This window comes from Lithobates pipiens, unplaced genomic scaffold (assembly GCF_037356315.1).
Source record: "Lithobates pipiens isolate NorthernLeopardFrog02 unplaced genomic scaffold, aLitPip1_a1.2 Scaffold_18, whole genome shotgun sequence".
Taxonomy (NCBI): Eukaryota; Metazoa; Chordata; class Amphibia; order Anura; family Ranidae; genus Lithobates; species Lithobates pipiens.
In genome coordinates this window covers 352,430,824-352,456,336 of record NW_027507758.1, presented here as the reverse complement: position 1 = coordinate 352,456,336, position 25,513 = coordinate 352,430,824, and the positions used below count along the sequence as shown (strand labels likewise).

At 44.4% G+C, this 25,513-nt stretch overlaps 1 protein-coding gene across 1 annotated transcript in view; it reads right to left on the bottom strand.

The window, feature by feature from the left end:
• The window catches only part of LOC143988156 (putative cation-transporting ATPase 13A4), a 160,862-nt gene that overhangs the window by 120,571 nt on the left and 14,778 nt on the right, over positions 1–25,513 (bottom strand). The window contains exons 4-8 of the mRNA XM_077487485.1: positions 25,170–25,240; positions 21,530–21,610; positions 21,344–21,413; positions 14,219–14,353; positions 12,728–12,797 (exon numbers count right to left, since the gene is read on the bottom strand). Of these exons, the coding sequence (XP_077343611.1) occupies positions 12,728–12,797; positions 14,219–14,353; positions 21,344–21,413; positions 21,530–21,610; positions 25,170–25,240 (427 nt within the window). The remainder of the gene's footprint in view (positions 1–12,727; positions 12,798–14,218; positions 14,354–21,343; positions 21,414–21,529; positions 21,611–25,169; positions 25,241–25,513) is intronic.

Sequence of the window (25,513 nt, the reverse complement as noted above, 5' to 3'; positions counted from 1 at the left end):
TGGGTTGGTCACATGGGTTGATGTCACATGGTGACCCCGCCCCCTTACAATGTCACAGTCCCGGAGGATGCTGGGACTGTCGCCATGTGACATCAACCCATGTGACCAACCCATGTGACATCAACCCATGTGACACCGCCCCATTGTCCCTATATAAGTGGCAGCGCAGCGAGTCCCTGGCATTGCGGCCGGAGAGATCGTCGAGTCAACATCTCCTGGAGAAGAAGAAGAAGAAGAAGAAGAAGAAGAACGGGCCACTGCCTGTAAAAGAGCTATAAGAAGGCGCGGTGGCCCGGCAGAAGAACTGAAGAGGGGGACAAGACCCCCGAAGTCAGAAGAAGAGGCCGGCGGCGAGGAAGAAAGCCCGGCTCCTCCGCTAGCAAAAGAGCTACAAGAAGATAGCGGAGGAGTCCGGCGAGAAGACCCCCGAAGACGGAAGACCCCCGGAGCTGTGCAATAAAATATTTTAACCCTGTGTTGTGTTTTTTTTGTACTTTTTTTCACAGGTGAATGGGTAGGGGTACATTGTACCCCATACTCATTCACATAGGGTGGGGGGCCGGTATCCAGGGCCCCCTTATTAAAGGGGGCTCCCGGATTCCGATAAGCCCCCCGCCCGCAGACCCCGACAACCAACGGCCAGGGTTGTCGGGAAGAGGCCCTTGTCCTCATCAACATGGGGAAAAGGTGCTTTGGGGTGGGGGGGGCGCACACCCCCCCTCCCCCAAGGAACCCCCCCATGTTGAGGGCACGCGACCTGGTACAGCTCAGGAGGGGGGGCGCCCGCCCGTCCCCACCCCCTTTCCTGGCCGGCCGGGTAGCGTGCTCGGATAAGGGTCTGGTGTGGATCTGGGGGGGGACCCCCACGCCGTTTTTTCGGCATAGGGGGTTCCCCTTGGAATCCATACCAGACCTAAGGGCCTGGTATGCTCTCGGAGGGGGAACCCACGTGAAATTTTTTTTCAGAAATTTGGCGTGGAGTTCCCCCTTCAGAGCTCATTCTCTGATTGGCCACGGCAAAAGTCGCCTGGCCTGGGGAAACCTTTCTGGCTGTGAAAGCTTTTTTTCCATTCATTCAGCTAAATGCATGAACATTCTCAACAAAGTAGAAACTAGAAAGCCTTTATGCGGTGACTCACCTCCTGCCTCACTGTCTTGCAGCTCCGCTCGGGCTGAGGAACGGAGCTGCCGACGTCACTTCCGGGTTTCATGAAGCAGCCGAAAGCCGGAAGTGACCTGCCTGTCTAAGAATGACAATGCTCCCGCCCGTAGAATCACAGTGATTTTACGGGCGGAAGCTAGTCTGCGTTCTGCAGTGCGCCGCAAGGCGGGTTTTTAACCCGCAAATGAAGCGCCATGGATGCAATCTTGTGATTGCATCGACGTGGCGCTTCTCATAGTGCACTGTGACCAGCGCCACAGTACACTATGTTAAATTAAATTTTTTTTGTTTTAATGTCTTAAAGGGCCCGTTTTTTTTTTTTTTTACTTTTTTTTTTTTTACACCTAGGGGGAGGGGGGGCGGCGCCCGGGCACCCCCTATGGGTGGGCTGCCACTGATTAGTTGCCACTATACCTAGATACTCGGAACAACACATACAAGTATATAACAAATGCAACGCTCAACAAACTCAAAATCAAAATGATAATAAATAAATATGTAGAGCCAGCTCCTGAAGAGCATGCGCTATATGTTTTGAAAGTTAAGGTTACACCTGAACTGCAGTTTGGTTTGGGTACAATTGTTTCAAATTTGGACCTCAGCATCAGTCTGACTGGACTATAGGATGTTCAGCCTGGCCACAGGGGGCAATGTCTCTTCTGGCAGGTCAGCTATGTGTTGGCTTCTTAGTAAGAGCCTGGTGGGGCTGAAGTACCTAAGTGAATCCAGTCTCGTGGGTATTGCCAAACTGGCTGAAAGATCCAGGTAATACACGAGTGTTCCACAAGTTTTAGTTTCCTGCATGTTCTACAACAACGTCTGTGGCAGAGACTTATTCCTGAGTAAAGTGCCTTGTTGGCTGCTAGGCCTTGTGAGAGAGGGACTATCCAACTTGAGTGAACATCCAGTTGTGAATGGCTATTCTCTGGATTTAGTCAAAGCAAGCAAGTCCTTCATTATTGACTTTGACATTAAGAGTACCTGAACTTTCTTCCTAACCCTCTGATCCCATTTTAAGAGACTGTTCGTTGTCTACATTTTTTTAAATAAAAATCCCTTTTATGCGGATCTGTCATCAGTCTCTAAAGTTACTGGGCCATCTACCATGGGAAACCCCTAGACACAAATCGAGGAGAAGAAGGTAACGGTAAGCCCAATTAAACCAGAAGCTCCTTCGGGGGTCAGTGCTACAAATAAAAAAGGCAAATAAATAAATAAAATATAAAAAATGTAAATAAAATATAAAATATGAAATCTAATATATAAAATAAATAAAATATATAAATAAATAAAAAGTAATAAAAAAGAATCACCAAGATCTTACCCCCAATATCTCCCATCCAAGTACTACCCTGCTTAGCTTACATAATCAGGCACATTAAAGCGGAGTTTCGCTTTTTTTTTTTTTAAAGTCAGCAGCTACAAATACTGCAGCTGTGGTGTTTTAAAATATGGACATTGCCTGTCCATTGTGCCCGCGATGTCGGCACCCAAAGCCGATCTGTTCCTCGGCTCTCGGGTGCTGCCGCCGCCATCTTCGGTAAGGGAATCAGGAACTGAAGGCTTGCGGCTTCACTTCCTGGCTCCCTATTGCGCATGCACCCATGTGTCTCCCAGAAGATATACTAGGACCGAACAAAAAAGAGCCCCAAAAGCCGTGATGATAAAATAGGATGAGCTGCACAGGTTGTCACCATCAAACACTTGTAAAGTCTCCCAGGTGTCATAGATCACACACAAGGCATACCAAATAATGCCTTTCACACTGAGGCAGTTTTCAGGCGGTTTAGTGCTAGAAATAGCACTTGTAAAGAGCCTGAAAACTGAGCTTGAAAATTGCCTCCCATTCATTGCAATGTGTGCTTTCATACCCCGGGAGTGAGCATGCAGGATGTTAGAAAAAGTCCTGCAAGCAGCATCTTTGGGGGGCGGTGTGGGAGAGCTGTATACAGCGCTCCCAAAACGCCCCCGCTCAGTGTAATGAATGGGCAGTGCCAAAGCGCCGCAACATGGCCAAAAAGCAGCCGTAAAGCACCTCTAAAATGATGCGTAATAATACAATAAATAAAGCGCTGATGTGTATAAACAATAAATTATGTGAGGAAAAATATTAAAAAGATGACTAAATAATATAGCTGCAATATGATGTGTGAACTGACTACACAAAATTAGAAATATTTTAAGTAAACAATTACGCTGATATTAACCTAATAATATTGCACAGTGTACCCCCAAAGTATGTGAATGATTATAAAAATATTGTAAGCCATACAAAAATAGAATAAAACCAAAATAAAAAAATAATTAAAATTCCTTCTCTGTGTTAATGTCAAAATAGCAAAACTTTTGGCACAGGTAAAAAGAGGATATCACATTCCCCTGTGAATATATTGGCAGAGACTTTGTTTTTTTATATTGGAATGTGATATCCTCCTTTTATATGTGCCAAAAGTTTTGCTATATTGACATTATCACCAGAAGGAATTTTTATTATTTTTTATTTTGTTTTTATTCTATTTTTGTACGGCACACAATACGTTTATTTATTTATTTTATTTTATTTTTTGCTACTTCAGTGAACACTTTAGAGAGACCTGAATCAACTCTACCGTTCATTGTTGTCTCTTCACATTTCAACATCATTGTAGCAATTATTTTGTTTTGTTTTTCACCTATTCCTTATTTAATTTAGGGCAACAAACACGCCCATTTACAATAAACATGGATTTACAAAATATTATTCAACCCAACTCAATTACCCCCCACCCCCCACAATATGTTTATAATCATTCACTACTTTGGTGGTACACTGTGCAATATTATTAGGTTAATATCAGTGCAATTGTTTACGTAAAAGCGCTGCTAAAACAAGCAGCGCTTTACGGTGAATGCACAGGCGACCCCAGTGTGAAAGGGCACTAAGCCCTTGTACACACGGTCGGACATTCCAATGGAAAATGTCCGATCTGACCGTGTTGTCGGATAATCCGGCCGTGTGTGGGCTCCATCGGACTGTTTCCATCAGAATATCCGACCGACAAAGTTTTAGAGCTGGGCTATAAAATTTTCCTATCTGATCAGACTTTGTCTGACCTTTGGAGAGAATTCCGTATGGACAAAGTGCTACGCATGCTCAGATCAAATTCCTAGACCAAAGCTATTGGCTACTAGCCTGAACGTAGTCCCGTCATAACTAAATAACGTCATCACGTTCTGAACGATCGGATTTTCTGACAACTTGTGTGTATGCAAAACCAGTTTCGGACAAAATCCATAAGACGGATTTTGTTGTCGGAATGTCCGACCGTGTGTACAAGGGCATAGAGTGGTCACATGTGCATAAAAGAGACCCTCGACAAAGCCTAAAACCACCCATTAAAGGGAATTGATTAAATCTAAGCACTTACACACGTACGGAAGTAACACAGCATATCACATAGTACAGAAGCATGGAATTCTAGCAGCAAAGATGCCCACCATTCCTTCCCATATGTTCAGTAACTTGTATCCAGGACTGCCCTACCAGTTTAGTCACAAATGACATCATCAGGGGCATGGATACACTCCCGTACTGAGCTATTTAAATGGCGGTGCAGCGGTTCCCTACAAGTTGTGGATAATATATATATATATATATATATATATATATATATAGTGACAACCGAAAGCAAAACTCTTGATGGCTCTGTGGGTGAGTGGAGGCTGGAAAGAGTGTCCTTTCCGTGGGAGAATCTCATTATGCACATGTAACCACTCTTATATGGAGGGTTGCATTATTCGTTAAGCCTTGTGTATGATCGATGACGCCTGGGAGACATTACAAGTGTTTGATGGTGACAGCCTGAGAAAGCTCGCCCTACTTTCTCATCACAACTTGTTGGACTCTTTTTATTCTGTCCTAGAGTATTTTCTGCTGTATAGGTCTCTATATTAATTCCTGAATTTAAAGCAGAGCTCCACCCAAAAGGGGAAGCTCCAGTTGTTTGCTTCCTCACCACCTCCGCTGCCCCATTTGGCATGTTTCATTGTGGGGGGGTGGGGGAAGTGGGTACCTGTTTTTTTTTTTTAATACGAACTTTTATTGAGACAGAAAGAAAAAAATAGGCACATACATTAAGCGACTGATTGCTCCTGAACATGAGCATCATATCACAAGAAACAGAGTGACAACAGTACAATGATTGCGGTAATGGAGTAACAGGCTTTCTAGTGCATAACAGAAGATTGTCTGAAAAGTACCTGCCACCCAACATATTAGTCATCGCTCGTGGGGGTATGGAAAGCAAGGAATCAATCAGGGTCAGAGCATCCCCCACTATACCAAGCACTGGAGTAGCGACTGTAACGCCAAATAAAAGTAAGTATGGATATGCCATTGAAAACCTAAGAAAGACAAGAAAAATAGCACAAAACATAATCTAAACTGTAATAACTAAATAAGTGCTCCAAAAGGTACGGGACTAAAAGATCCTCGAACTAGGTCAGTACCTTGTTTGGGGGCGAGCAGACTCCCAGACTGTCCCAGCCCGAAGGCACAAGGCCTCAAGGGGTCCAAGACTTCCACTTAAGGTCGTATACCTGCATGGTGTCCAAAATTGTATGGGAAATCCTTTCCATTAACTGTATTGCAGCCATCCTCTTAAGCACCTGATCCCATGCAACCGTAGGCGATCGCCAGAATAAGGAAATCGACCAGTGTACTGCACTAAAGAGGGTATGGGAAAGTTTTTGTTCAGGGGGGGTAGAACCAGGGATATCAGCAAAGAAGAGGCACATTTGGAAGGTAAGCGTGATAGGGGTGCCAATGATCCCCGATACTCTATCCTGCACTTTCTGCCAGAGGGTCCTGAGAGCCGGGCAGCTCCAAAATATATGGAGATGAGTACCTGAGTCAGGGCAACCCCGAAAACAAGATCCAGAAACGGTGGGGAAGAAGGTATGTATTTTCGCAGGGGTGTAATACCACCTGGTATGTAGCTTCATCACCGTTTCCTTCACCGCCTCGGACCTGGTGCACTTATGCATATTAGAAATCCTGCGAGTCCACTCCTCCGGGGAGACTCCCTCTCCCGTCTCCAGCTCCCACTTAAGTATGGCCGCAGATTTCTCCGAGAGGCCCACGTCTGCAAGGGATAAGTATATAGTGGAGATACCGCCCCTATCTCTAGATTCCGGGCCACAGAGTCTCTCAAAAAAGGTGTCTGCCCCCCAGGTGGCCTTTGGGAAGTAAGTGTTATAAAAATGTCTAATTTGCAGGTAGCGAAAAAATTCTGAATTAGGCAGGCCGTGGGAGGACCGGAGAGATCCAAAAGACCGAAAAGTCCCCCTGACATGCAGGGAACCGTAGGTGATCAGATCCCCCCTAGTCCATAATGCAAAACCATTGTGATCATGGAGGGCAGCCGGGAACTCAGGATTCCCGATAAATGAGGCCATCTTCAGGTTAGGGGGACGAAGTGAGAATTTCCCACTGTACAGGGACCACAGGCGAAGTGACTGACTCACAAATGATTTCAGGGCCGAGATCTCTTTAATGTGTAGGGATTTATTCCAGAGAAGGCCGGGGAGGTAATAGGGGGCTACCGAGGAGCGCTCGAAGCGCAACCAGGGCACTGTCCTCGGGGAATAGTGCCATTGGGCTAGTTGGAGGAATCTGGCTGAAAGGTAATACAACTAGATGTTCGGCAGAGTGGGTACCTGGTTTTGACAGGTACCTGCTCCCACTTCCGGGTGACTTCGCCGCACAGAATGTCGGCTTCCCTCCTCCTTTCTCCGCCTCATGGCCATGCACAAAGCGCAGCACACTATGTGAATGTGCAGTGGGGAGCCGCCTGTCAAACCACAAGGCTTCACTGCCAGTTTCCCCTACAGGTAATAGCGCCGGCAGCACCCGAGAGCCGACTGAAAAATCGGCTGGGGTGCAGACATCACTGGATTCCAGGATAGGTACGGTAAGTGTCCCAATATTAAAAGTCAGCAGCTACAGTATTTGTAGCTGCTTACTTTTATTTCTTTCTGAAAGAGCCCGGAGCTCCCCTTTAAAGGGTAAGTTGAAATTACACTGGATAGTGCAAGTAATGTAATGAGATTGTGAGCGTTGCACTTGTTATTTACCTATTTTCTAATTCCTAATTCAGCTTTACATCTTCCCCTCTCATCCTCCTGTTATCGGTATATGGGTGCAATGCAGATTTATTATTCAGTAAGCGGGTTTGCTGCTGAGAGGTGAGACAGTAAGGGCATTTTCACTCTCAAAGCGCCCAGGCATTGGCGATAAAACGCTGATATTTTTAGCAGCGGTTTACCGTAGTTTTAGCAGTGCTATCCCAGCCTGCAACTGGAAGTGCTGTTACTGGCAAGATCTGTGGGTAAGGCCGCGTACACACGCGCGGACTGTTTGCCCAACCTTGTTCGTCAAACAGTTTCGGCAAACAGTCCGCTCAAAATTTGCATGAGCGGACTTGCCCACACACGAGCGGACTGTTTGACGAACAAGGTTGGGCAAACAGTTCGCTCAACTTTTGAAATGAACGGACTCGCCCACATAAGGAGGAGGCAAATCCGCCCATTTCGAGCGCGTGTACAGGTAGGCGGGGCCCGCGAAGGAGACGTCGCGGGCTCCGCCGCCTGGAATGGGCTTAAAGGGGAACCCCAACGCCGAAAAAAATCGGCGTGGGGGTTCCCCCCAAGTCCAGACCAGACCCTTGTCCGAGCACGCTACCCGGCCGGCCAGGAAAGGGGGGCGAGCGAGCGCGCCCCCCCTCCTGAGCCGTACCAGGCCGCGTGCCCTCAACATGGGGGGTGCCTTGGGGAAGGGGGGGCCGCGCGGCCCCCCCACCCCAAAGCACCTTGTCCCCATGTTGATGAGGACAAGGGCCTCTTCCCGACAACCCTGGCCGTTGGTTGTCGGGGTCTGCGGGTGGGGGGCTTATCGGAATCCGGGAGCCCCCTTTAAGAAGGGGGCCCCCGGATACCGGCCCCCCACCCTATGTGAATGAGTATGGGGTACAATGTACCCCTACCCATTCACCTGTGAAATAAAGTACAAAAAAAAACACAACACATGGAAAAAGTATTTTATTGCACAGCTCCGGGGGTCTTCCGTCTTCGGGGGTCTTCTCGCCGGACTCCTCCGCTATGTGTGTGTGTAGCTCTTTTACTAGCGGAGGAGTCCGGCTTTCTTCCTCCCCGCCACCGGCCTCTTCTCCCGACTTCGGGGGTCTTGTCCCCCTCTTCGGTTCTTCTGCCGGGCCACCGCGCCTGGTCCGGTGGCCCGGTCTTCTGTCGCCGTCTTCCGTTCTTCTGTCGCCGCCTTCGGTTCTTCTGCCGGGCCACCGCGCCTTCTTGTAGCTCTTTTACAGGCGGTGGCCCGGTCTTCTGTCGCCGCCGCTGTCGTCGTCGTCGCCGCCGCCGCCGCCTTCCGTTCTTGTTCTTCTTGTTCTTCTTCTTCTTCTCCTGGAGATGTTGACTCGACGAGCTCTCCGGCCGGAATGCCAGGGACACGCTCCGCTGCCACTTATATAGTGACAATGGGGCGGTGTCACATGGTATATGTCACATGGGTTGGTCACATGGGTTGATGTCACATGGGGACTATGACATCGTAAGGGGGCGGGGTCACCATGTGACCAACCCATGTGACATATACCATGTGACACCGCCCCATTGTCACTATATAAGTGACCGCACAGCGCGGCTCTGGCATTCCGGCCGGAGAGAGCGACGTGTCAACATCTCCTGGAGAAGAACAAGAAGAAGAACAAGAAGAAGAACAAGAACGGAAGGCGGCGGCGGCGGCGGCGGCGGCGACGACGACAGCGGCGGCGACAGAAGACCGGGCCACCGCCTGTAAAAGAGCTACAAGAAGGCGCGGTGGCCCGGCAGAAGAACCGAAGAGGGGGACAAGACCCCCGAAGTCGGGAGAAGAGGCCGGCGGCGGGGAGGAAGAAAGCCGGACTCCTCCGCTAGTAAAAGAGCTACACACACACATAGCGGAGGAGTCCGGCGAGAAGACCCCCGAAGACGGAAGACCCCCGGAGCTGTGCAATAAAATACTTTTTCCATGTGTTGTGTTTTTTTTTGTACTTTATTTCACAGGTGAATGGGTAGGGGTACATTGTACCCCATACTCATTCACATAGGGTGGGGGGCCGGTATCCGGGGGCCCCCTTCTTAAAGGGGGCTCCCGGATTCCGATAAGCCCCCCGCCCGCAGACCCCTACAACCAACGGCCAGGGTTGTCGGGAAGAGGCCCTTGTCCTCATCAACATGGGGACAAGGTGCTTTGGGGTGGGGGGGCCGCGCGGCCCCCCCTTCCCCAAGGCACCCCCCATGTTGAGGGCACGCGGCCTGGTACGGCTCAGGAGGGGGGGCGCGCTCGCTCGCCCCCCTTTCCTGGTCGGCCGGGTAGCGTGCTCGGACAAGGGTCTGGTCTGGACTTGGGGGGAACCCCCACGCCGATTTTTTTCGGCGTTGGGGTTCCCCTTTAAGCCCATTCCAGGCGGCGGAGCCCGCGACGTCTCCTTCGCGGGCCCCGCCTACCTGTACACGCGCTCGAAATGGGCGGACTTTCCGAGCGGGAACAGTCCGCTCATTTCGAAAGTACAGCGGACAAGCCCACACACGGGCGGACTGTTCGCTCAAACACAGTTTCAGCGGACAGTTTTTCGGAATTTCCGAAAGACTTTGTCCGTCCAACTGTCCGCTGAAACTGTCCGCTGAAAGCCCACACACGAGCGGACTGTCCGCCCAAACACTGTTCAGCGGACAAGGTTGGGCGAACAGTCCGCCCGTGTGTACGCGGCCTAAGAAACTTTGCAACTGATTTACAAAAAATGTTTACTTAAAAGACTATATACAGTGAGGCAAAATGGTAAACATATAAAATAGATTTGGGGTTTAATTTTCATACATTGCTACTGTTTACTGCACTGAATAGTTGACACTTATATAAACCCAAAAACAAAAATTTGATATATTGCAGCTTACTAGTCCCTAGATGCAGTGGCTGCATTTGTTTTCACTTTTCAGTCTAAGAACATTTTCAACAAGTACAGAAATTATATGTTGATCTTGCTTAACCACATACCGACCACTGCATGCCGATTTACATTGGCAGAATGGTAGGGCAGGTAAAAGGTCATACCCATACGTCCCTTTGAAATTCCAGCCGAGCGTGTCCGTGGGTCCTGCAAACTTGATGTTTGCTGGTGGCGCAGGATTGCAGGGAGGAGAGGCAGAATGGGGAGATGCCTATGTAAACAAGGCATTTCCTTGCACATTTCAGCAGGACAATGTGAGGCTGCATACTGCATCTATGACAACAGCACAGCTTTGTTGTAGAAGAGTCCCAGTGCTTTACTAGCCTGCCTGCAGTCCAGACCTTTCACCAATTGAAACTATTTGACACATCATGAAACAGAAAATACAACAAAGAAGACCCAGGACTGTTGATCAATTAGAATCTTATATCAGGCAAGAATGGGACAGCATTCTTCTTCTAAAACTCAAGCTTACTTCCCAGATGTTTACAAGAAGTTGTTAAAAGAAGAGGGGATGATACACCATGGTAAACATGGCCTTGTCACAACTTTTTTGAGACATGTGTAGGCAGGTGCAGTCTACTTTTTCCATTGCAGGTGGTGCAAAGGCATTGCAAGGGGAGAAGAAGTCAAGAGAAACACAGTTCTATGGTTTCCTGGGCCACTGGAGAAGCTATCTGATTAGATGCTGCTGTCCCATGTGACTCTGGTGGCCATCTTGGGCCACGTAGTCTTTTTAAGATCCTGGCTCCCGGGCTTCGTGCATTTTGCTCATGGGTAGTGTAGGGACAGGTCACCCTGTCAGGTGATTAGTGGTAGGGAGAGGTTCCAGACAAGTAGGGAGAAGGACATGCCATCCCACCTAGGGACCTCTCCAATTGGGTCTGGACCGGCCTCCTCAAGACAGTCGCTCTCAGCACATCTGAGATCTGCTCTGCTACACATTGCTGTCACTAGCTGTGAGTGCTCCAAGCCGTGTGCCTTCCCACTGAGTTTTTTGTTTATAACTGGATTCTGCATTAACCCCCCTAGCGGTAATCCCGAGTCTGGCTCGGGTTGGGATTTTAATTACAGGAGCGGTAACCCCGAGCCAGACTCGGGATCGCTTCGCTCGATGCAGGGGAGGACACAGGGAGAGTTACTCACCTTGTCCCCTGGATCCAGCGATGTCCCCCGCGCTGTGTGATCGAGCCGTCCTGCGCTCGATTCACAGTGCCGAATGCCGCCGAGCTCCGTTCCCTGCGGCGTTACGGCGCACGGGAGCGGAGAACGGCGGCAAATTCAAAAAAGTAAAAGTACACAAAACACACACAGCACTGTAATCTTACAGATTACAGTGCTGTATTAAAAAATACACACCCCCTTTGCCCCTAGTGGTCTGTGCAGTGCCCTGCATGCACTTTTATATTATAAATACTGTTTTTTTCTGCCTGAAATTTTGGAGATTGTCCATAGCAACCAAAAAGTGTCCCTTTTTCAGTGTTTTAGGATTTGATTACATTATTGAATATTTTTTATTATTCTTTATTATATTATAAACTTTATCATACCCGGGATGTCTGCTAGACTGGTTTGAACAGATTTAAGGGCGTTATTCCTAAGAATTACAGGACTACAAAATAAAACGCCAGATTTCCATGCAAAATAATTGTACCGCTTTCAGCACCTAATTCCAGACTGAATCATACCGCCAGGGAGGTTAATACAAGTTCTATTCTTTACAACCGAAGTCTGTGTAATTATTGCCGCCACATCATGCTGCACTTCTCCACACGAGTTGCTGTTATTAATTTCAAAATTACCTTTTTCTTTTCTTAAAATGGTACATTTTCTTAGTTTAAACATTTTATATGTTTTCTGTTTTCTATTGTGGATACAACATGGGTTTGTGAGGTTTGCAAATCATTGCATTCTGTTTCGATGTAGATTTTACACTGCAGATTCCTGGGCTGGGGACATTATTATTAAAGTGGTAGTACTGTTGGTGTAATTGGCATCCATTCTCTCTGTTTCTCCCTTTCTTACTTTACTACTACCTCTCTTATGCCCCGTACACACCATCTGACTTTCTGACAACAAAGCAGTGGAATTTTGTTTGAAGGTTGTTGGCTCCAACTTGTCTTGCATAAGGTCACACAAATGTTGGCACGAATGTGGGAACGTGGTGACGTAAAAGACGTACGACAAGCCGAGAAAAAGGAAGTTCAATAGCCAGTATGGCTCCTTCTGCTTGATTCCGAGCATGCGTGAACTTTTATGCTGGACTTGTATACCCACGATTGGAAATTCCGACAACAAAGTTTAGTTGGAGGAAAATTTGAGAACCTGCTAGCCAACATTTGTTCGATGGAGCATACACACGGTCAGACTTTCAGCCAACAAGCTCACATCCAACATTTGTTGTCAGAAAATCCGTTTGTGCGTATGGGGCATTACTCTTCCTCTAATCTCGTCCTAACTGATCTCATTTGCTCTCTCCAACACATTTTTAGGCAAAGACCGGCATTAATATTTTTTAACTCACCATTTTTCCTGAGAACAGTAACCAATGTATTGTTATGAGATGCTACCATCTTGTGTAGTTTCAAAGATTGCTTAAAAAAAATATATAATAATTATTGCAGTATTAAAGTACATGTAGATTCAATGGTTAAAATCTGATATAAGCTTTAACATGTTAATGTAATTTCAAAAGCAATTTCCAATTTTTCAAATCGGCAGCATCTTTTAAAATAATACTTTGTGACCCCACCATTAATAGATCAACGTTTAGAAAGTTCTTGTCAGGGCCAATGTTTGTAATGGGCAAACCAGACAATTGACAGAGCTCCTGGACCAAAAGGTCCCCTGCTGTTATATTGCTTGGCTGTCAGCCAGTGTGGATGGCATCATTTCTCTTCCGCTTGCACTCTATGACACTGCCCACCACCCTTCTCACATTCATGGCCAGCCACTCCATTTTGTTTGCATGCTTTGCTGTCTTCCTCCCGAGAGCAATGCACTATGCAGTCCAGAGCCAGCAGCTCACTCAGGGCTGAACTAGTTGCAGTGTAAGTTATCAGGAACCCATTCTATGTGGGGTAGAATGTTCAGAGTGCTATAAGCTCTGTATACAGGCTGTATTATACTGTCTATATTCTGTGTGTGTCTGTTTGTTGTGTCTTTGAGACTCTAGATTGTGGTGCAAAAATTAAAGCAGAACTTCACTCTGTCAATCAACATTGACTATTTTTAATCCTTATGCTGCTAGCATTTGTAAATAGATAGGAAAGTATATCATATTTATTATTATTTAATTATTTAATTTATTTATAGGCCCATTTCACACCAGGGGACCGATTGGGTCTGACTGTTTTTCAGGCGTACCCGATTGGACCACCCATTAATCTCTATGGGGCGGAAGACGTGCTCGCTGACACCCACCAGTATCCTATCCTATCGAATGACAATCGGATGGAAGCGGACTTGCAGCCTATTTCCATTTAACAGTCCCATAAAGGAGAGTTGGCTGTGTGCGTGTCTGCGCTACATAGCGGAGTAGACAGGGATCTGTTATCCGCCTGGTCAGTGGGGATCAGCGGGGACATCCTCTGCTGAGCAGGCGGATCTGCTTGGATGGATCCACTCTGTCTGAATTGGGCCTTAAAGCAGAGTTCCACCCAGAAATTTAACTTCTGCTTTAAGTGAAGGTGACCCCCACATTTGGCATGTAATTATTTTTGGGGGGGAGCGGATACCTTCTTTTTAGAAGCACCCAGCTCCCACTTCCACCCGGGGCTCTGCAGCGCTGGAAAGGAAGTTCACCTCTTTCCCCTCCCTCCATGCAATCTTCTGGGACACATCACAGGTCCCAGAAGATTACCTGGCCGATCACAGTGCACAGCACAGCTCACGCATGCGCAGTGCGCGCCCAGCTGTGAAGCCACAGCCGGGCGCCCACAGTAAGAATGCCGGCGCTGTGAAGAGGGTTTCCTTTAGGGCATAATTTGCAATAATATTAACTTAATGCACTTACCTTCCTGAGAGTGTAGACTGTGGCCATAATAGACAGAATTGTAATAACAACAAGTATTGCAGCATATTCAGTATATCCAGTAGCAAACCAAAGGCTCAGTGAAAAGGCTTGAAAAACATAGAAAGGATTTAAAACCTGTTAAAGGCATAAATTAAAGGTGTTAATGTGTATTTATATTGAAACTTCAGCTTTGTTGAGGAGCAAAGCAATCTACTCAAAGCTATACAGTATGTACAGTGTATATGTATAACAGTACTCAAATTTTCATCTCGCCTACTTGTATTTTGCAAGTGGAAAATGAGGGCTGGCGAGCGTGGGTTGCCAGAGAGTGGGGGGTGAGCACCGCCAGCAGAAGGGGTTGAATGGGAACTCTTCTCCTAGTGATCGCACAGAGGAAGAGAGAGCTGGCTGGATAATCAGAGTGTGGAAGCATTGCTTTAACAGCTTTCATTTCAATTGCCGTGTGTTCCCCGCACTCGCTGTCATATACAGTCCTGCCTCCTGTCCAGGTACATGTGACATATATCAAAGTCCCTAGGTTGTATGTGATGACGAGCGAGGGGAAACACACAGCAATTGAAATGAAAGCTGTTACAGCGGTGTTCCTAGGTGCTCTGATGATCCGGCCGACAATCCTCTTCCTCTCCTCTCTTCCCCTGCACAGGTAGGCTGCATTGATGGACACAGGTAGGCTGCACTGATGGACACAGATAGGCTGCATTGTTGGACACAGGCTGCATTGTTGGACACATGCTGCATTGATGGATACAGGTAAGCTGCATCAATGAACACAGGCTGCATTGATGGAAACAGGTAGGCTGTATTGATGGACACAGGTGAAGCAGCATTGATGGACACAGGTGAAGTAGCATTGATGGACACAGGTAGGCAGCATTGATGGACACAGGTAGGCTGCAATGATGGACACAGGTAGGCTGTAATGTTGTGCACAGGTAGGCTGCATCAAAGGACACAGGTGAAGGAGCATTGATGGACACATGTATGCTGCATTGATGGACACAGGTAGGCGGCATTGATGGACATAGGTGAAGCAGCATTGATGGACGCAGGTAGGCTGCATTGATGAACACTGGTACCCTGTAATACACAACAGGGGCAAGGGATCTAACCCTTAGGAACTTTTAAGGTGCCGATATATCATAATAGAAACGATATCATACAGAATGAAATAGAGTAAAAATAACACCAATTTTTATTGTACACAAGAAATACAAAACATGTAAAAAATAAGTAAAAACACTTAATCACATTCTTCGATTAAGAATTTGGATACAGTTTATGGAGCAAGCTCCATAACCTGTATCCAAATTCTTAATAATATAATAAGCTCCATAAACTGTATCACATTCTTTGATTAAGAATTTGGATACAGTTTTTGGATAAGCTCCATAAACTGTATCCAAATTCTTAATCAAAGAATGTGATTAAGTGTTTTTACTTATTTTTTTACATGTTTTGTATTTCTTGTGTACAATAAAAATTGGTGTTATTTTTACTCTATTTCATTCTGTATGATATTGTTTCTATTATGATATATCAGCACCTTAAAAGTCCTTAAGGGTTAGATCCCTTGCCCCTGTTGTGTATTTTCGTATATATTCGGGGATGTGGTGCTAGAAATCATCCAGGTATACCTACCTCCTCTCTGTATAATACTGGTACCCTGTAATGTTGGGAACAGATAGGCTGCATTGATGGACACAGGTGAAGCAGCATTGATGGACACAGGTAGGCTGCATTGATGGACACAGGTAGGCTGCTTTGATGGACACAGGTGAAGCAGTATTGATGGACACAGGTATATATATATATATGGGGGACGGAAAGTATTCAGACCCCCTTACATCCTCATTGCAGATCTTCTCCAGTTCTGTCAGGTTGGATGGTAAACGTTGGTGGACAGCCATTTTTAGGTCTCTCCAGAGATGCTCAATTGGGTTTAAGTCAGGGCTCTGGCTGGGCCATTCAAGAACAGTCACGGTGTTGTTATGAAGCTGCTCCTTTGTTATTTCAGCTGTGTTCTTAGGGTCATTGTCTTGTTGGAAGGTAAACCTACAGCCCAGTCTGAGGTCCTGAGCACTCTGAAGAAGGTTTTAATCCAGGATATCCCTGTACTTGGCCGCATTCATCTTTCCCTCAATTGCAACCAATCGTCCTGTCCCTGCAGCTGAAAAACACCCCCACAGCATGATGCTGCCCCCTACTATGCTTCACTGTTGGGATTGTATTGGACAGGTGATGAGCAGTGCCTGGTTTCCTCCACACATATCACTTAGAATTAAGGCCAAAAAGTTCTATCTTGGTCTTATCAGACCAAAGAATCTTATTGCTCATCATCTAAAATGTTTACAAAAATGTGAGGGGTGTATTCACTTTTGTGAGATACTGTATATATAAATATACACAGTATATATATAAAAATAATATATATATATATATATATATATATATATATATATATATATACTGTTTATATATTCCACTTATTCTTAGTAAATGTTCTTGCAGATAATTACTTGCTTTTGCTCTGTATATACTAAGGCAGGCTATTCCAGTATGCTTGCTGATATCTTTGAAAATGTAGAGTGCGAGGTTACGTCTTCTATCTTTATAAGTCTTTTTATCAGTCCCACTGTTGCAATAAGAAACACTGAAAGTAGAACAATAACCTCCCATTAATAACAATATGTGCTACAGCAGTGATGAAGACACAAATGTGGCACACAGATGAAGAAGGAGTTGGCACAGTTGGGGAAGGTGAAAAAAGTATTGATTTACTTTATGATGCTTGCGATGCTTGCGAGACAAGTGGTTTTAGGACTTTTTTAGAATGTATTGAAGAAGTTTGTATGTGTTTTTTAACCTCTGCATCTATTCTAATGTAGTTACCTAAGGTGTCTTAGTGGTTAACACTCCAGGTCCAGGGTCATTACCCATCATCTACTTGGTGGCAAAATCTCTCTACATTTGTTGTTTAATACGCTTTTTAGATCCCTCAGCTGAAACTTTGAATCAACATTGACTCAAAATAGTTTGTGGGTATCTGTACAATTGTGGTAGGGACACGGGGTAATACTGTAAGAGCCACTAGTACATAGACTGACCTCATACTTCACAGCTTTATGTACTAGGAAAGAGGCATAAATTATAGCATGAAGTATATAGACAGAGGATACACCCCTGTCATACCTTCAGTAACACGGACCATAAGGATTAATGTGCAAAAAAGATTGGTTTAACCCACATTTGTTAACACTATTTTTGGATTTTGGATAACAAATAAAGCCATTTAAATTTTAGTTAAAAGGATTAGCACAATAGAACACATTTTTATAGACACATTAGGCCAAAAAGAGGGACAACTGGGGAGGAAAGAGGGAGCTTTGGTTCCAAAAGAGGGGCACTTCCTCCATGGACAGTTAGGAGGAAAAGGATGCCACTTATGCTGCTCCAGTCATAAGACTTTATTTACCTGGTTGTTTGAATTCAAAGAACATGTGTCTTTTTTTTTAACATAACTATATAACTTGTAAACCTGGTCATAAAACTATATGAGTATAAAAGCTTGTAGGCAGGGGTTAAAGTGGCTGTAAAGGGTGAAGGTTTGTTACCTTTATGCATTCTATACATGAAGGTAAAAAACCTTTAATGTGAAGCTCCCCCGCAGCCCCCCTAATACTTACAGAGCCAGATCCCAATCCGGCGATGTGCACAAGAGTAATGTCTAACACACAGGTGGCTCAGGAGTGAGCATGCTTGAGTGCCCCCAGAGCAAGCAGCTTGCTATGGGGACACTCTGCAAGGGGGAGGGGCCAGGTATGCCAGAAGGGGACCTAACAAGAGGAGGATCAGGACTGCGCTGTGCAAAACTATTGCACAGAGCAAGTAAGTATGATGTGTTCATTATTTCAAATTTTATAAAAATCAAACCTGTAAAACCACTTTTATTTACTGCCCGTTTAACTATTCTTAAATCCTCCCAGGAAGTGAGGTACATTCACATCTTTCCTGGCAGGATCATATGTAAACTCTGGGTGGAACTTAGCCAGTGTTAAGGAGGCTGATAGGAATAGAAGAGCCTGGTTGGAGAAATGGTCTAAGGACTTCATTTATTTCTTGCTACTCCTGCAAGAGCACTTCTATACTGTGTTATGAGTGGTACACTGCCATATAAAGAGGAATTGTCTTATTGCTACTGGAAAGAACATTAATTTTTTATAGACTGTTATTATTAACTATCTCCAATACATTAAAATGAAGTTATTGAAGTGGATGCCTGTCACCATGGAGATGTGAGGGCCAAAAAATAGTAAAAAGCGGCGCTAGATAAGGGTGTTAGCATAAAGTTATATGGCAACTGGAATATATACACATATAAAGTAAGTGTGAAAACATTCACACATAAATATGTTATAAAACATATGTTAAAAACATATGTCCATTAATAGTCCATTTTCTTGAGTATTCAGCACCTGGAGGCAGCACCCTAATGCCACGTACACACGATCAGAGTATTGGTCAGAAAAAGCTCTGATGGTTTTCCCGATGGAATTCCGATGGGATTACGCTCAAGCTGTCTTCCTTACACATGGTCACACCAAATTCCGACTGTCAAGAACGCACTGACGTACAACACGAGCATGTGTGAGTTTTTGCGCATCATAACTCGGCGGCACAATGGTGTAGTGCAGGGATATGCAATTAGCGGACCTCCAGCTGTTGCAGAACAACATTTCCCATGAGGCATAGCAAGTCTCTGACAGCCACAAGCATGACACCCAGAGGCAGAGGCATGATGGGACTTGTAGTTTTGCAACAGCTGGAGGTCCGCTAATTGCATATCCCTGGTGTAGTGGATAGCACTCTCACCTAGCAGTAAGAAGTGTGGCTGGTTCAAATCCCCAACCATGACAACTACCTGCCTGGAGTTTGCATGTTCTCTTTGTGCCTGCGTGGATTTCCACCGGATACTCCGGTTTCCTCCCACAATCCAAAGACATGCAGGTAGGTAATTGGCTTCTGTACAAAATTGGCCATAGTATATGAACGGGGACCTATGATTGTGGGCTCCTTGAGGGTAGGGACGGATGTGAGTGTGCAATGTACAGGGATAGGGACAATTGTAGGCACTCACTCAGGATGGACTGGTGTCTTTATTCAACCTTACTAACTATGAAACTATGAAATTTCATACACACAATCAAAATTTCCGAAAGAAACTTTTTCCATCCGAAAAATTGAAAACCTGTTCTCAATCTTTTGCTGTCGGAAATTCAGCCAGTAAAATTCTGATGGAGCATATACATGGTCGCATTTTCTAACAAAAAGCTCTCATCGCTCTTTTGCTGGCCGAAATTCTGACCGTGTGTATGCGGCATTAGGGTGAAGCAGTGTACAGAATACAGAGATGTGAGTGGCAGCACACTGTTAGATCACAGTACTAGACTGATGCACCTGTAGCATCTTCCTAGTTAAGTTGCTAGTTCTTTTTGGCTCTTTTTGGCTCCTCTGTAACCAGTGGAGCAGTTGTTGATTGTTTTGTGCTGTTCTGTGCTTCACAGGCTGCAGGTTTGATTGTATCTCCCTGTATTCTAGATATTTCTAGACCATAGTGGGCTGGAAAGTCAAATAAGCAGTCTGAATATTTATAGAACTTCAACTAATTCCTAGGGAGGTGTGCCCAGTAGGTGGCTAGAAAGCACAAAGTATCTGAGGACTGGAGCAGCCTTGTTTTTGTCCTAATGGAGAAGCTTGCAACCTAAGGGGGTCAGCTTCTTTAGGCAGACTGCTGGAGTTTTCTGAATGTTCATCAATGTCCCAGCTGTGGCATAGCTGGGGGGGGGGCTACATCTAAAGTCCTTCTCTGAAACGAATCAAAGGAATCTCAACTAAGGACTTGGTCTGGAGAGCTCACTGAAGAGTGCCCCATGGAAGTTGGAAGATATCTGGCTGTCCTGTGGCATTATGAGCTTTAACCTCTTCCTCAATGAAGAGTGTCTGGTGAATACTGGAAGGAGGCATCCAGTGATCCTATGACATTGTGAATACTGACTTATGCTCAGGGTCCTAACGATTGTGTGTTGTTTCCTTTGTGCAGAAGAGAAAGTGGTAGTTCTGTCTGCAAAAGCTTTTAAAACAGGACTCAGTTCTTCCACCTGTACTTGCTCCTGCATAGAGACTGTTCAGGGAGGCTTAGCAAAGTGACGTGTTTTCCTGTAATTTTTAAGAAATTCTGACGTATCCCAAATCTCCCTACACCCCATCCAAGTTTCTACTAGCAAATAAAATTCAAACATACAACCCCCTAGACTGGTTAATGAGCTGGAGTGAATGGACTGTTGTTGCTGTGTGTCTGTCTGCCTCTGTACTGTCAGGGAAAGAATCTGTCTAATCTACAGTGGCTCCTTCTAAGGTAGCTACGCACCTAATGGAGGAACACATGGTGGGATACAGGACAAATCTAGTGCAAACTTGGTCAGTTTGAGGCCGGTGGTGAGTAGGAGATGAGATCCCCCTCTTGTTGATGAGTAGCTATCCCTCTGTTTGTAGCACATGGCAAGTGACCTGAGCCCACATGTCACATGGGCTTTAGGTGTCCTATCCTGTAACCACAAGGAAGATGCAAGGCCGTGTGCAAGGAGCATACCCAGCGATTAGAGGGCTGTTGCTATAGTGACCAGGAGTATAATAAGTGAAGGGTTTATAACCAGCCATATGTTCATACCAACTGCCCATGCCTTAGTCAGCCCTGATTTGAAGTGGGCCTCCCAGTTGAATGAGTGGGTGGCTTTATCATAGTTGGCCCTGCTTTCAAGCTAAACGCTAATCATATTTTTGAGAACCAGCAGCACCTTTTATCGTCTCATAAGGTGTTATGACAGGATGAATAGACCTTATAACTGGACTATTTCTATTGCCAAACACTGATTGCCAACCTGGTCAAACAGGTGGGAGGGAATTTACTAAACGCTTCTTAAATCTGGTGCATTGGCACTGTTTATTGGCTTACATGTGCACTACTACTCACCTTCATTCAGACATGATTGATACTGCTCTGTTTCTAAATACTATATGGCTTTGTTCTCCTGTTAAATAGTCTCTCACCTCTTTGAAAAGCAGCTTCCATATTGGGGCAACCTCTACATCAATTGCATTTAAGCCACATACTTGTATTCTGTTAATAAATAAGACAAGTTATATTAATTGCACAGAAAGAACAAAAGATTAACTAAAATTCTGCTACTTAACTGGTTATAGTATAAATAAAAGTATATTGTGTTAAATGCATACCGGATCTCTTGCTCCTCTTGAGTGATACCAGAGCCAAAGTTTGTGTGTATATCTGAGCAAGAGTACTCATCTTCTAAAATCCTGCAATATAAACATATCAAGAATTATACCATTAGTTGTCATTTTTAACCAGCTCAAGACTAGACACTTTCACACTCTTTCTGCCTAAGCCGGTTTTCAGTGCTGTCGCACTTTAAGGCTGCATTCACACCTGAGCGTAGTGTTTTCAAGCACAAAATAGCGCAAATTTACAGCGATTTGCCGCGATTTTGTGCAGGGCAAAAGGTCACCAATGTTAAAAGAAGAAAAAAGCCCAAATATGCTCAATTCGAGCGACAAAAAAGGGTCCGTAACTTGTTTGAGCTTCAGGCGTTCGGCTTCAGGCGACATGGAGTGGAGATGTGAACCATCTCCAATGAGAATAATAGATTTTTTCCCCTCTAGGGTTTTGTAGCTTCAGGCTTCAAGCTACAAAACGCTCAGGTGTGAATGGGGTCTAAATGACAATTACCCAGGCATGCAATACTGTATCCAAATGAAAATTTTATCAGAGATTTCTTTTGGTGGTATTTAATCATCGCTGTAATTTTTATGTTTTGCTATATAAATGAAAACATAACCAACAATTTGGGAAAACGATTTTGCAAACAAATAATCAAATAATAATGCGTTTAGACCAAATGTATTCTGCTACATTTCTTTAGTAAAAATAACCCAACTCAGTGTATATTATTTAGTCTGTATGAAAGTTATAGTGTCTACAAACTATGATATATATATATGCCAGAACAGTACAAACACCACCCAAAATGACCCCTTTTTGGAAAGTAGACAGTCCAATGTATTTAGTAAGAGACAGGGTGAGTTTTTTCAATTGTAATTTTTTTGTCACACGTTTTTGGAAAATAAAGAAATTAAATAAATGTTTTTTTTTTTTTTCACAGAGTTGTAATTTTATCAAGATATTTCTTTCACACAGCACAGGTATACTTATAATTACACCCCAAAACACATTCTGCTATGCCTCTCGAGTGTGGGGATACCACATGCAGGATTTTTTCACAGCCCAGATAGATATATGGTGGGGCCTATAGTCCAATGAGCACTTTTTGGCTTTCAAGGACCATAAAATACACATCTGATTTCCTGACTATCTATCCATTTTTGGAGGACCTGGAGCACCAGAAAAGTGGAAACACCCACAAAATGACCACATTTTGGAAAGCAGACTCTCCGAGGTAATTTCTGAAAGGCATTGGGAGTCTTTTGAAGACCTAATTTTTTTGCCACAATTTTTGGAAAATTAGGAAAGAAAATGAAATTTAATTTTATTACACAAAGTTGACAATTTAATAGAATATTTCTCACAAGTATGGCAATACCAAGTGTGAGACTTTTTTAGTGCCTGGACTAATTATATATCAGACATTGTATCTTGCATATCACACAAATCAACCAATTGTGTCAACATCTATTTATTGTAATAGTAATCTCTGTATGAGTGTTCAGGTAATATAGCTTAGTGTATTGTCACCTATAGCAGTCCCAATTCCTATAACCCAAACAAGCCTAGTCTACTGGTATGTGGCTGCACCCAGGAATACCATGTCCACTGGACAAGAAGCACAGGAGGCTGAATAAAGGAAGAACAAAAGAGTTTCTGTGGTTCGAGGAGTGCATTTGTCAAAATGGGATTGCTGGGACTGGTGTCTCGCAGGAACATAGTCAACGGGATGTGCAGACGGGTCAGTTCAGGTACAGGCAGACAAATAGTCTGTAAATAGGCAAAGTATGGTCCAGGCAGCAGGCAGAAACATGGACAATAAACAGGATATAATTAGTACAGCCAGCAGGGAGAGGAATTGCTACACTGGTATGGTGGTGGTCAGAAACACTGTTGCTGGCTCCACTGGTTAGGTGATAGTGGTACTTATGTAACGGTGACAGGAACACTGGTTTACACTGGTCTGGGTACACTGGGGACTAGTGTGTCATCAATCAGGATCACTGCTGCTGCTTACATTGGTCTTGTGACACTAAGGCTGGTATGGCGATAATCAGAGACACTGTTGCTGGCTTACACTCATCTGGTGACAATGGGACAGATGTGGCAGTGATCAGAGTTGCTTTAACTGGTGTGGCAGGGATTAGGGACACTGTAACTTGTGTGGTGGTGATCAAAGACACTATAACTGGAGTGCTGGTGATCAAAGACACTGCAACTGAAGTGGTGGTGTTTAGGGACAACATGACTGGTGAGGATCAGGAATATTGTAATCAGTGTGGCAGTGAATAGGGACAATATGACTTGTGTGGTAGTGGTGATTTGGGACAATATGACTAGCGTGGTGGTGATTAGGGAAACTGACTGGTGTGGTGGTGATTAGGGACACTGTAAGTGAGCAGCAGTGATGAGGGACACTGATGGTGCGGCGATGATTAGGGATACTGACTGACATCTCTGGTATGATGACATTGTACTCCTATGGCGGCGATCAAAGACAATGGCTGGCAGCACTGACATACAGTGATATCAGAGCAGCCAACCATTGTGCATGATCACCGCCACACTAGTACAATGGCAACACGGTGACACTGCAATTCCACTAGTGACTGTATGGTAAAAAATAAACAAACAATTTACATTGTTTTTATTATTTTTCTTTACATTTTTTTTTTTTTTTTTTTTACATACTGTCACCAGAGCAGTGCAGTGTCACCACACAATACTGCTCTGGGGGGTGATCAAGATTTTCTTTTTTTATACTATGATTGCTTTTTAAAGCAACAATTACAGTATAAGCAATATATTTTGTTTGGCATCCAAGATTTTCTTTTTTTATACTATGATTGCTTTTTACAGCAACAATTACAGTATAAGCAATATATGATGTTTGGCATCCATTCATGATGCCATTGTTTACTATTGTGATTGCTGTGATTGTCCACAGCTATTACATTGTACAAGGCTACTTTGATTGGCTCTGTATAATGTGATCACTGTGACCAATCATGGAGATCACAGTAGTAAGAAATGGCAACATGAATAACAGACTTTTTTTTACTATTTTTCATGAGAACGATTGGTCACAGCGATCACATGATACCAGGGCCAGTCACAAAAGCCCAGTACGCTGATACAAGATTGGTCACAGATTGCGTCTTTGTGCAGCCCTGGGGCCAAGCATGAGCACCAGAAATGGAAGGACGCAACAGTGTATCCTCCTAGATTAACATTTGTCATTCGGTTAAAGTAAAAGGTATGGTGGTTTTCTACGTGGTTTCTTTTTTTACTATAGACAGAAAATGTTTATGAATATGTTTTTTTTTTTTTTAAGCAAGGTAGATGTGATATAATGCATTCTTCTTTTAAGTTAAGCCAGCAGGTGGAACCTTCAACACTATTTAGAAGTGGATAATTCTGAGACAGCAGTTACTCCGATAGCCCATTTGGATGTTGGCCAAATCTCATGCCATTCAGCAGAAAAAGCCCTGAAACTGTTATACAAAGGATAGTGCTTTGCTGGTATTTCCAGTTTTATAAAGTGATCTAGATGTCTGGAGTTTATACTTGCAGCCATTTTTGGTCTCTTAACAGAGTTAACATTTTTCCATTAAAATTTGAACTGTTTCAACTCACCCAATTTTCTGAAAATTTCTCTCCACAGTGTTCCACACATATCTGATTTTCTGCACTGTTATGCAACGCACCTATGTTTTAAAGAGCAAAATATATGAACATGATAACAAACATAACAACATCAACAATATTGTTTCGCTGAATATGCAGAATTACAAAAAAATGTAAAATAGCCTGCTATGTTCCAGTCCTAAGTTTTAATGTGCTGTTGTTCTGGGGCAAATAAATTCATACCCATTATTATTCTTAGCATTCAAGAGATAGGTTTCTCAATACAATGACTTTCACATTTGTGTGCCTCAGCTGAAAAAAGCAAGTCGATGGTATGAAACATTTCTCTAGTA